We start from the raw sequence: 12,228 nt of genomic DNA on the forward strand, positions 1-12,228 counted from the left end.
GAAAATGGTAGGCTAAAGGAAGTTAAACCAGAAACTAACGTGAGGGTAAGCAAAACAAGTGGGGATGAGGAAACATAGAATCAAACTGTGAAGAACCTTAACTGTGGCAGAACTGACCAGAACTGACCACAGAGTCATTGCAGACTTGCAGCGCAAAAAGGAGACATGGATTTTTTTTTAAAGTAATCTGGCATTACTATATACCCACACTTTAAGAAAGCATTTGATAAAGTGTAGCAAAGTCACATTTGTAGGTACCTGAAATTAAACACCCATTAATGTATTCCAATGGCAATGCAGACTCCCCTGTAATATATGGGGTCCACTACAAGCTTTTCTACTAAGTCTCCATACTGATGCATTATTCAGCAATTGTGGAGTAGGAGATGGGAACTGCAAGTCAAATATGTAGGAAATAAATACAAATAGGGTAAAAAATGGAGTATGAAGAAAAGATAATTGTGGGCAGTGAAAATTATTGTACCAGGTACCATGTATTGGATAACACGTAGTGGTACTACATCTAAATATGGTATATCATCACAGTTTTTGTTACCTAAAACTCATAATGTATAAACTAATTCTTAATAGGAACGTATGATGTATAACACACAGTGGTGATGCTAAGTTCAATGGCTAAGTTAAAAATTTGATTAAATTAGATTTTCTACAGTACTTTAGTGAAACGAAACAAACCGAAGTAACCACACTTTACTAAGGCTTTAACAGTTAAACATGGACAACTAACATTCAATGCAGCCACGAGGGACTAATCTAATTCACCTGCAAAAAAGTGCATTTAGTTGAAATGTATACATTTGATGTTGTGGCATTCCACATCCATAAATCAAAAAAGAGCACTCCTTGTCTTGTTTTAAAACAAATTCTTAACTGAGATTTACGTTGTTTGACTGCAGAACAGAACATTGAAACAAAAGAATAAGTTATAGTGAAAGCCAAATATTTCATATCTTGTGGGCGTGATAGCAGACCTGCTTAGCCTCTTGTAGTTGTACAGTGGTAAAAAAGATGTCTGATAAACCAGCCTAAGGACATTTCCATTTACAAGTCCTAGTTGGGCTTTCAGTGAAACAAAAAATACTGAAAGAATGTTAATTCTGCTACACATTATACCATTGGTTTAACATCACTGCATATAGAGAGGACATTAGCCCAACGAAAAAAATATTCACTAAGAAACAGCACAACCTCTGCTTTAATATACCAAGTATTTTCAAGCAGGTGTTAGACTATGCATTTCCTTTAGACTTTTTCACTTGTTAGTATGTGCTAGCATGAATGGTCCATACCTGGTAGTGACTGCGCTGAGGAGTCGCTGATTGGGGCAGTGCTAAGTTGCTGCTGGCTGGAGCTCACCTCTGGCTCTGCACTAACTGAGGGAGACGCTGCCACTTCACACAAAGCATCTGGCTTCAGCACAGGTGGAAGAAGCTCCTCTGTAACAGCCTGTTCATCTTGCCCGGGAATCTGCAGAGCTGATAAGGGAATGCTGATCGGCTGATTGCTGCTAGAAGTACTGACAGGCATCTGAATGGATGCTTGTTGATTAACTGCTGAGGAGCAGGCAGGTCCTGTATTAATAGAGGGCAAAGAAGTCCTGGCAGGTTTTTGAATTGGAGGAAGTCTTGCTAGGACTGGTGGAGAAGCAGACATACTTTGCAGATCTAGTTCGGCATTCAGAGAAGCAACTGTTAGAGTGGTGGATTTTGTGGCCCCAACAAAGGAGGGTCCAGCATGGCTCTGGGGTTTTTGCTTTGACATGTGCGTCAGGGACAGTGCAGGCCCATTAATCCCACCAGTAAGTTCTGCGTTTGCTACAATATAATAATCCTCAGGAATTTCCTGCTTAATTTTCTTGACAAGAACATCATCGCTATTCTCATCAATTACCAGTGGACCTGGAATACCAGGTAGCCCTACTGCTTGTCTCTTTCTAGAACGATTTGGAGATCTTTGGGCGCGAGATTCAAAATCACTATCGTCATCGGTCCCAGAAGACTCACAAATCATATCAAAAAGAGTGGCTTCATCTTCATACTCCTCCATTGGTTCATCCAGCTCTGATGGTTCGCTGCCATAGGAAAAGTCGCAAGAGTCTCTAGTTCGACTGTCTATCTTTGATTTTCCAGCCCTTCCGGGGTGCCTTTCCAATGGGCTGGTTTGAATCTCTGAAGGCACACCTGTGATACTAGGGCTATCTGAATTGAAACTTCTGTTATCTTGGAAACACATCCTCTCTTGGGAGCCTGTCCGGCATGTGGCAGTCAATGGCCAGTGGTATGCATGTCCTGCACTGCAGCCCCACATCGCAGTCAAGTTGCCATGGGAGCCTTCAGACAGCAGGTGCTTTAGGTTGGGGATCAGACTACAAATAGTCCCATGGCTATGAGCCCAACTAACTAGTTTGGAAAGGTTTTCAGAAGAAGTGTGAAGGCAATCCTCCATGCTGAAAGAGGAGCTTGTTCTCTCCTGAAAAATAAAAACATAAAAAAGATACAGGCGTAAGGAAAAGTATTTGCATCATTTCAAACAACAAAGCATAACTTCACAGATGACACAATTTATTAAACGCTGAAGTCAAATCTTGATGATATGAAAATTAAAAATTGTCACACCCAAGGAAATTACGGTTACCCCTTCGGTTCACTCGAACACTGCAGACACCTTTTCTATACAAGTTGTAGTCCAAAAAACCTGGAAATAAATCTACCAGTAGCTCTTGACAATGAAGCACTACCTGCTGTTCCTCAGTATACTGAGGGACACTTTTCAAAAAGATTGCAACCAGAAATCTGCACCTCATTAATATTGGGAGACAAAACACTGATTACCATCTCTGATCTTATGGGTATATGTTTTATATGTTTGGAAGCTAAATATTGTTCGGATTTGTTTGGTCCCTTCAACTCCCAATAGAACTACAGCAAATCTGTATCTGCACGTTCAAATCTCAGCTTTACAAAATGCAGAGCACCTCTACCAGCATTTCAAAATGGAAGGAATGCACCTACTCAGGGATATCCTCCAGCTGAACAACTGGCTGATATGACTAGACCTCAAGGATGCCTATTTAACAGCCACAATTTTCTCTCCTCATCAGCATTTTTTATTCAGTTCCAATGGAGGAGTCAGATCTACGGGTTCACATGCCTTCAATTTAGACTTTCCTCTACCCCTTGGTGCTTCTCCAAGGTACTGCAACTGGCCATGGAATGGATTTGGCAAGAGGGTTCAGACTTATTGTTTACCTCAACGACATTCTTCTCAGACATCAGGACCCGGTTGATCTGCAGAAATAGCTCCAGCTGGCAATTTTCCTGTTACAGAACCTTAGCTTTATCATAAACAACCAGAAGTCTGAGGTCAACCCCTCTCAAAAGAGTGCCTTTATCATCAATTCCTTTATCAGTCACTAAGATTGCCACAGAAGAAAATGGCCTTAATACACAGAGAACTTCGAAGGACTTTGTTGAAGGACAGGATTTCGCTACAGCCAGGGTGTTGGGCCTCCTGGCTTCCTCATTCACGGCCATTTCTCCGGGGCCTTTACACTACAGGGCCCTGCAGAGACTAAAGGCAATGCATCTCAGACACAGCCGGAATTACACAGAGGAGATTTCCCTCAACCAAGAGGCCAATTGGAGATAGAGTGGTGGTTGGAACACAAGCCGGTCTGGAATGGCAGGGCCATATTTGGATCCACCTCGGGTCTTATAACAGAATCGGATGCAAGCTGTCTAGGTTAGGGGTCCAAAGTGGAGATACTACCACCGGCAGTCCCTGGTTAGGTGATGAAGAAACTTTACATATCAACTGCCTGGTGCTCCAGGCTGGTTCGGGCGCAGTAAGGAGTCTGGTATCGAACAAGGTATCCTGTTCCATTTTTCTGAAAATGGACAACGTGTCAGTGGTGCGGTATATCAACTATCTGGGAGGAACACGTCCCAAGGTACTGGCGAATCTGGCAAAAGACTTTTGCCAATATCTTCTGCTCCACAAGATCTCATTAACGGTGGAGTATCTTCCAGAGAGGCATAATTGGACTTCGGATTGGCAATCCAGACATCTGAGGGACTCCAGTGCCTGGCAGTTGAATCTGTCCCTATTCCATTATCTGATGAACAGATGAGGTGCAGAGCAGATCGACCTTTTTTGCCTCACGTCTGCCAATCAACTCCTGTACTTCTTCTACTGGCTTCCAGATGTCCTGGCAGAAGCCATGAATGCGTTTCTGCAGGATTGGAGTCATACCATGTGATATACTTTTCCACCTTTCTCAATGATCACAAGGCTGTCTGCCCAGGTCTGGCGATAGCAAAAAGATGATGTTGGTGATGCCATTTTGGAGACTTCAAGTCTTGTGTCCAGTTCTTCTGAAACTTTCTACAGATTCTCCAATCTCTCTTCTCCAGACCCCAAACCTGCTGAAGGATGCTTACAGCACCTTGCACCATTTGGTACAAGCATGCACTCAACAACTCATGCTTTGGAAGATTACAGGTCACGCTGGGAGATTTTGGGATTATCTCAACCAGCTGCTCACTTCATCAGCAGAGAGTGGGCAAATTCGACAGTCAGACAGTACAAATCTGCATGTCACAGATGGCCATGCAGTCGAGATAGTTACTTCTTATTAGAGTTAGCTGAAAAAAGTTTGGTGTAAAGGATATTGGCAGGATGTTTTCCTTTTTAGGATAGCTCCGCACTCTGAGCAGTGGTCTTCAAAATTTATAACACAAGTCCCCCCCGAGCAAAATGTTTTGGAGTCAGGTCTCCCCCCTCCTACCGTTGAAGGAGTAGATCGAGACAAATGTAAGTATGCCATTAAACAAGGGTGGATGTATTTGTGTTGAGATCAGGAGTCATCAATCTCTAGACCAGGCTGCGCTTACTCTAGTTCTGTTGAAGTTAGGGTCTGGTACCATATGGACACAGCTGAGCATCCTATGGCAGCTGAGACAGGGATCGCCCACCCCTTGAGCTTAGGCTGGTTTTCTGTGGCTGACTGTGAGAGTAGCAGAAATCCCGTCCATCCAAGGCACGGATACAGAGTTCTTTATGGATGTTTGAGTATGATGGGGCCATAAGCCCCTCCTGTGCCCACCACCACCTTCCATGAGCAACAGACAGTAAAACCAGGGTTTACAGGGGATCAAACTCTTATCCCAGGGACAAGCTGGTCTCTAGGACAGCAGGAGAGCTTGAGAGTACGGGCACACACTGCAGAGCTGATTGAAAAGATGGAGGTGGGACTTGGGTATAGTGGGGAAGGATGAGAACAAGAAGGTGGATGTGCGCCTGCTTTTTCGCCTCTTTGCCTCACAGTGCTCTGCCCAACAACTTATGTAGTAGGTATTTGGGGAGCGGAAATACCCCCCAACCAGTGTTTTGAAGAAATATGAGGACCACTGTAAGACCTGCCGGTGAGGATTAGATGAAGTGGGGGCAAGGCCAGGGAGCAGTGGTGTCAGGTAAAGGCAGCATGGCACAATGAGATGAAGTGATGTGAATGAAAGCAAACATTTTTTTAACTTGGTGCTTGCTTTACTTGACATTAAGTGAACCACGTTTTTATCTGGTAGATATTGTCCTGTTCTACAATTTGGTTGAGTCAGCAGTCTCAGCAAATAATTTTTCAGAAATCAAATGAAACTGCTTTTTAAGACGAACTCTAAAAAGAAAATCCCAAAAAACCTTTGACAAAATTGCTGTAATTTTTCAGGCTGAATGATACCTGTTCTTTTCCTAAAGATCTAAAAAAGCAAAACCATTAAAATGTGTGGAAAATAAACCTATTAATACAAACAAGGCTGTGTTCTCTTGACTTCCCCCACTTGCGCCTGTTTGCCCTAAGCTTCCCTTGAAGTCTTCTCCACAGGACTCTTGCAACAGACCCGTGGGCAAGGCCTCATCAGCCATTTATTCCATCTGGCCTATTCTTGCCCACGGGGGGAGGGTTATGGGGGTGAGAGGGTGCTCCCTGAGGCCATTTAGGGACCGTTTTTTGCAAGTCAATGGCAATTGCCTACATCTCCAGCAACCAGGATTAAAGCAGCAGACACAGAGGGTACAAAATGATATAGACATTGGAAAGAGACCGAAATATAGCAGGGGATGTTTTCAACATTTTGCTCGAACTTTTCAGATTCCAGTCCGGCCCGCATACTTAGTTTCCATGTGTTTCTACAATGGTCTTTAGGCTGAAACTGAGCATTAACAGTAGAAGGCAAATTGCCTTCAAAAGCAAAGCCACAAAATACAAAACTAAGGGAGTAGGCTGGAAAATATTTTGAAGAAAACTGCGAGTGACTTTATTTTGGGGCTCCTGCATCACTGGCGGTATGTTGAGCTGAGCCCCCCTTCAGAAGACTTCACGCCCTCTCCTCCCTCCCAGGGGGGGCGCGCACCACAGGTTGACGACCACTAGTCTAGAGCGATGAGAGGGATCAGATTATCAAGACTTCCGTTTCCCAAAAATTCTTCTTTATGGGATGTTAATCATGTCCCTAAAATTCTGGCAGGACAATTAATTCCTTTCACGGAAACAACTTACAGGTAAGGTGGCAATCTTATTATGTCTTATATCCTGCAAACGTGTTAGATGTTAAGACTCTAGTTATTTCAGCCAGAATTATATTCTCACATGGGGTGTCGTTTTCCATTTCGGGGAGAACTAAATCTAATATTAGAGTGGTTCACTATCCAGCTTTTCCCCAGCATTTAAAGTTATGCGTGATACAATGCCTATGGGTGTATGAAGCTATGGTGGAGGAGTTTCGCCCTCCAGGAATGTCTCAACTTCTCAATGCTTTAAAACAGCCACTCCAAACACAACACACTGGGTGAAGTGGGTTATGCAAGAAGCAGGTATTGACACTTCTGTTTTCAGAGTTCATTCTGCCCGGGGAGCAATGGTCTCCAAAGTGTTTAAATTAGGTGGCCGGGTGGAGGATATTTTGAATGCAGCCTCCTCAGACTCTACTTTTAATGAGCTCTATTTCAAGCCTGTCTTGAATGTGGCTTCACTGGTGGTAAATCAGCTTTACACTGGCATAATCTGAGCCCCTGGTACTGAAATAGAATGTAAAATTATTTCCTAGCTAATATGAAGGAAAGTTTCAATTTTATTAAAGACACAGAGGCGAGGATTATCCCTCTCCGCAATACTTATGCATTTCCACTTACCCACCCTAGAGACATGCCTGACACTCCATGGGGATAAGTATATTTCACATATTCTATTCTTACACTATACTATGAACTGGTGTGAGATGTGTTTAAACATTGAGCACTGTGCTATTAGTACTAAAGCTTCAGGATTTATAAATTACAATCTAGTTTTTTATCTATTCACTATGAGCTGAATAGAAACAAGACTCTGATCACAAGCAGATGGAATAACACTTCTCACAAAGAGGGAGGAAGTGCCTTTACTTGATGATGTGTATATGCAGGGGGAGCAAGGCCACTGATGGACTAGGTCACTGGATTTTAAAGACTCATAGGAAATGTACTCTTTATTCTTGTTATTTATTATTAGTAAGTTGGGCTGCTAAGCTAAAAATAAAAGAAGGAGTAAAGCATAATCCTCTCCTCCGTGTTCTTAACAGGATGGAAAACCTCCCTTAGCATAAACTAGGACATTTTACATTCCCACTCATTAACATACAGTCATCAGACCTTTTCCTAAAAACCGTGGCACATATGTTGGATTATCTTCCAAGAATATGTACCCAGTAGTAGTTTGTAACCCTGATCTAACTTACACCCTTCTGGTCACATTTACCTCACACACTCACAGATCCCAGACTCCAAAACATGATTCAGTCAAAGCATTGTAATATCTTGATCAGCTGTGGCACTGCCAGGGCTTAATTCTCAATGAATGAATATGTAAGCTGTGCACTCCTCCAAAGCCTTATGACAAAGCCTGCAGCAGTAGACATCTTCACATCATAAACATAATTAAAACTACACTAACCTGCATCTGGAGTAGTTCCTAAAAAAAAAAGTAAAAATGTATACCTCTCTCTCTTAGGTGCGCTCTTTTTTCACTTGAGCGTGCAAGCGCCCTGATCTGTGTAAGTCTTGTGGGCTTTTAACCACGCCCACCGCACATCCATCACTATCACTTGTTCGTGGGCTTGGCTTTCAAAAATCCTTTGTCATCATTGTTAAATGCTTTATGTTTGTTTCTCCTTAGGGCGGTTTTGTTACCGCCTTGGACCGACCCTGTTACATGGATAATTGCACTTTTGTTGATATGTTTAACTGCGAGTGAACTTCTTTTTCCTTTTGTGTCTCTCCTTTGCGCTCATGCTCATGTAAACAGCTCTAACTCGGGCAAACGGGAGACCCATTACATTGCAAATGCTTGTTTCAGTGGTCTCCACATCTCTACTTACGTGCTTCCTATCATTTACGATAATTAGAGGCAATGTTATCCCATCTTCCATCACTGTATTCTCTTAATAGCTTGTAGATCACAGCCTGGGAAATGACAGACAAAAACATCAGGCCAAGCTGCATACTATGGGAGCTGGAAAGGTACCTCTGGAGTGTTGAAAAGCATAGGACAGTGAGAGTCCAGATCCAACTTGACGTAGTAGCCAAATACAGGGGGAAAAAAACTTTGGCCTTTCCATGTGAACAATGATTTTGTGGAGGAATGGACATTGACCAACGACAATACTTTTATTAAGGCATGTCAGATCAATGCACAATCTGCTATTCCCACCGGGGTTCCAAATCACAACCACATTCGCTAGCCATTTTATAATCGTATAGCCTCTTTCTCGCTCATCACCTTTGCACTCTTCTCTGATAAGGCTAAGGACCTCCCAATCCTTTAACAGCACATACACCTTGTTCAATAGTGAATCACTGATTTGATTCAGTAATTAATTCAAACTAGTCAAGAATGTTTATTGGCTTACTTTCAGAGTCTACTCGGCTAATATCTGTCTTCCTGTCTGTTTCTTAGTTATTCGCAGCTGGGATTATTACTTCACACTGCTAAATTAGCTCTTATGCTATTGGGCCTTGCTTCAACCACGTTTCCTATTACATTTCCTCAGAGTCTGCATCTATGTCTGTAGGGCTCCTATGCAGGAATATTACCTTGCACAGAAGGCTGGACTGTAAGGTGTTTTAGGAAGCAGACCCCTTACTCACACTAGGTGGCATTCTTCATCATAGGGAGTCATCCCCCAACAGCAAACAAGTTGCTTGGAGGGCTAATCTAGAGCTCTTTAATGTATCCCTTTTTTGAGTAAGGTGGGATGAATGAATCTTATTTTAGTCACGTTTACAGTGGTGGTTGGTGAACTATTTCTATGGAGGGGCGAAAAACAAACCAAATATATGAAAAAAATAAAATAAACTTACCTTACACTGTCAGAAGCGTGTTCTGCAGCATGCCCTCGTCCTCGCTTTTGCTGGCTCCGGATTCCAGTCCGAGTGCAAGGTCCCACAGCCACCACCTTTAGCCAATCAAGGCGCTTCTATCATGCTGTTAAGCAGCATGAATAAAGTATCTTGACTGGCTGGAGTGGCTGTCTCAGTGCTCCGAAAAGCACTGTAGTCCTTCTCTTACTCTCCAACGCAGCAGTCCAAGACAGCCAAATTGGAGAGGTTTGAAGTGCGCATGTAAGTTTGGCCGTAGCAAGGTAGCTGGCCACACCAACATGCTCACTTCAAACAAAAGGGACACTCCTCACTGCTGCCAATCACAGGCAGCAGTGATGCACTGGCTCCACCCTGCCTTCGCACTCCATTTTGCTGACAGTAAAAAATGAAAAGGCAATAAAACCATTTTATTTTTCACACTTTCTGCTCAGCAGTGTGGGGGGCAACGCTCCTCCGCTCCCACGGAGGAACTGCCATTGCATGTTTATTAAAATTGCACTTAGTGATATCAACTCTAGTTCACTAGCACAAGGCCATTAACTAGTGTGATGTGTAGGTGGTAGATTATGAAACCTCGATCCTAAATGTTTAACTGCTTAAAATATTTCTCCCGTTTTGGTTGAATGTTAATAAATATACTACGAAGAGCAAATATGCTGTCCCAACTAGCCATTCGAAGTTGGGACAACAGAAATGTTCTGGCTAGAGGAGCTGAGACAACTGATGCTCTGGCTCTCAAAGACTCTTCTGAAATGATTCTCTTATTGCTAGCTGTAGGAAAGTACCATCTTGCCTGGCATGTTACCCCCATATTTCACTGTATATATATTGTTTTAGTCTATGTGTCACTGGGACCCTGCCAGGCAGGGCCCCAGTACTCATAAGTATGTGCCCTGTATGTGTTCCCTGTGTGATGCTTAACTGTCTCACTGAGGCTCTGCTAACCAGAACCTCAGTGGTTATGCTCTCTCTGCTTTCCACATTTGTCACTAACAGGCTAGTGACAAAATTTACCAATTCACATTGGCATACTGGTACATGGTACTGAGGTACCCAGGGTATTGGGGTTCCAGGAGATCCCTATGGGCTGCAGCATTTCTTTTGCCACCCATAGGGAGCTCTGACAATTCTTACACAGGCCTGCCACTGCAGCCTGTGTGAAATAACGTCCATGTTATTTCACAGCCATTTACCACTGCACTTAAGTAACTTATAAGTCACCTATATGTCTAACCTTCACCTGGTGAAGGTTGGGTGCAAAGTTACTTAGTGTGTGCGCACCCTGGCACTAGCCAAGGTGCCCCCACATCGTTCAGGGCAAATTCCCCGGACTTTGTGAGTGCGGGGACACCATTACACGTGTGCACTGTACCTATGTACAGCATCACAAGGGTAACTCCGAACATGGCCATGTAACATGTCTAAGATCATGGAATTGTCCCCCCAATGCCATTCTGGCATTGGGGGGACAATTCCATGATACCCCGGGTCTCTAGCACAGAACCCGGGTACTGCCAAACTGCCTTTCCGGGGTCTCCACTGCAGCTGCTGCTGCTGCCAACCCCTCAGACAGGTTTATGCCCTCCTGGGGTCCAGGCAGGCCTGGCCCAGGAAGGCAGAACAAATGACTTCCTCTGAGAGAGGGTGTAACACCCTCTCCCTTTGGAAATAGGTGTGAGGGCTGGGGAGGAGTAGCCTCCCCCAGCCTCTGGAAATGCTTTGATGGGCACAGATGGTGCCCATCTCTGCATAAGCCAGTCTACACCGGTTCAGGGATCCCCCAGCCCTGCTCTGGCGCGAAACTGGACAAAGGAAAGGGGACTGACCACTCCCCTGACCTGCACCTCCCAGGGGAGGTGCCCAGAGCTCCTCCAGTGTGTCCCAGACCTCTGCCATCTTGGAAACAGAGGTGTTTGTGGCACACTGGACTGCTCTGAGTGGCCAGTGCCAGCAGGTGACGTCAGAGGCTCCTTCTGATAGGCTCTTACCCCTCTTGGTAGCCAATCCTCCTTCCTAGGTAGCCAAACCTCCTTTTCTGGCTATTTAGGGTCTCTGCTTTGGGGAATTCTTCAGATAACAAATGCAAGAGCTCATCAGAGTTCCTCTGCATCTCACTCTTCACCTTCTGCCAAAGGATCGACCGCTGACTGCTCAGGACGCCTGCAAAACCGCAACAAAGTAGCAAGACGACTACTAGCAACCTTGTATCGCCTCATCCTGCCGGCTTTCTCGACTGTTTCCAGGTGGTGCATGCTCTGGGGTTAGCCTGCCTCCTCTCTGCACCAGGAGCTCTGAAGAAATCTCCTGTGGGTCGACGGAATCTTACCCCTGCAACCGCAGGCACCAAAAGACTGCATCACTGGTCCTCTGGGTCCCTTCTCAGCACGAAAAGCGTGGTCCCTGGAACTCAGCAACTCTGTCCAAGTGACTCCCACAGTCCAGTGACTCTTCAGTCCAAGTTTGGTGGAGGTAAGTCCTTGCCTCCCCACGCTAGACTGCGTTGCTGGGTACCGTGTGATTTGCAGCTGCTCCGGCTCCTGTGCACTCTTCCAGGATTTCCTTCGTGCACAGCCAAGCCTGGGTCCCCGACACTCCTTCCTGCAGTGCACAACCTTCTGAGTTGTCCTCCGGCATCGTTGGACTCCCTTTTGTGACTTCGCATGGACTCCGGTTCACTTTACTTCCAAGTGCCTGTTCAGGTACTTCTGCGGGTGCTGCCTGCTTCTGTGAGGGCTCCCTGAGTTGCTGGGCACCCCCTCTGTCTCCTCCTCCAAGTGGCGACATCCTGGTCCCTCCTGG

The 12,228-nt window shown here is 44.7% G+C and overlaps 1 protein-coding gene across 2 annotated transcripts in view; it reads right to left on the reverse strand.

Moving 5' to 3' along the window:
• KIAA1958 (KIAA1958 ortholog) overlaps positions 1–12,228 on the reverse strand; it is a 262,828-nt gene that overhangs the window by 158,879 nt on the left and 91,721 nt on the right. For both annotated transcript variants that reach the window (XM_069238652.1, XM_069238644.1), the window contains exon 3: positions 1,311–2,490. In XM_069238652.1, coding sequence (XP_069094753.1) covers positions 1,311–2,466 — 1,156 coding nt within the window. In that variant the 5' untranslated portion in view covers positions 2,467–2,490. The remainder of the gene's footprint in view (positions 1–1,310; positions 2,491–12,228) is intronic.

The sequence above is a fragment of the Pleurodeles waltl genome, chromosome 1_2 (assembly GCF_031143425.1).
Source record: "Pleurodeles waltl isolate 20211129_DDA chromosome 1_2, aPleWal1.hap1.20221129, whole genome shotgun sequence".
NCBI lineage: Eukaryota > Metazoa > Chordata > Amphibia > Caudata > Salamandridae > Pleurodeles > Pleurodeles waltl.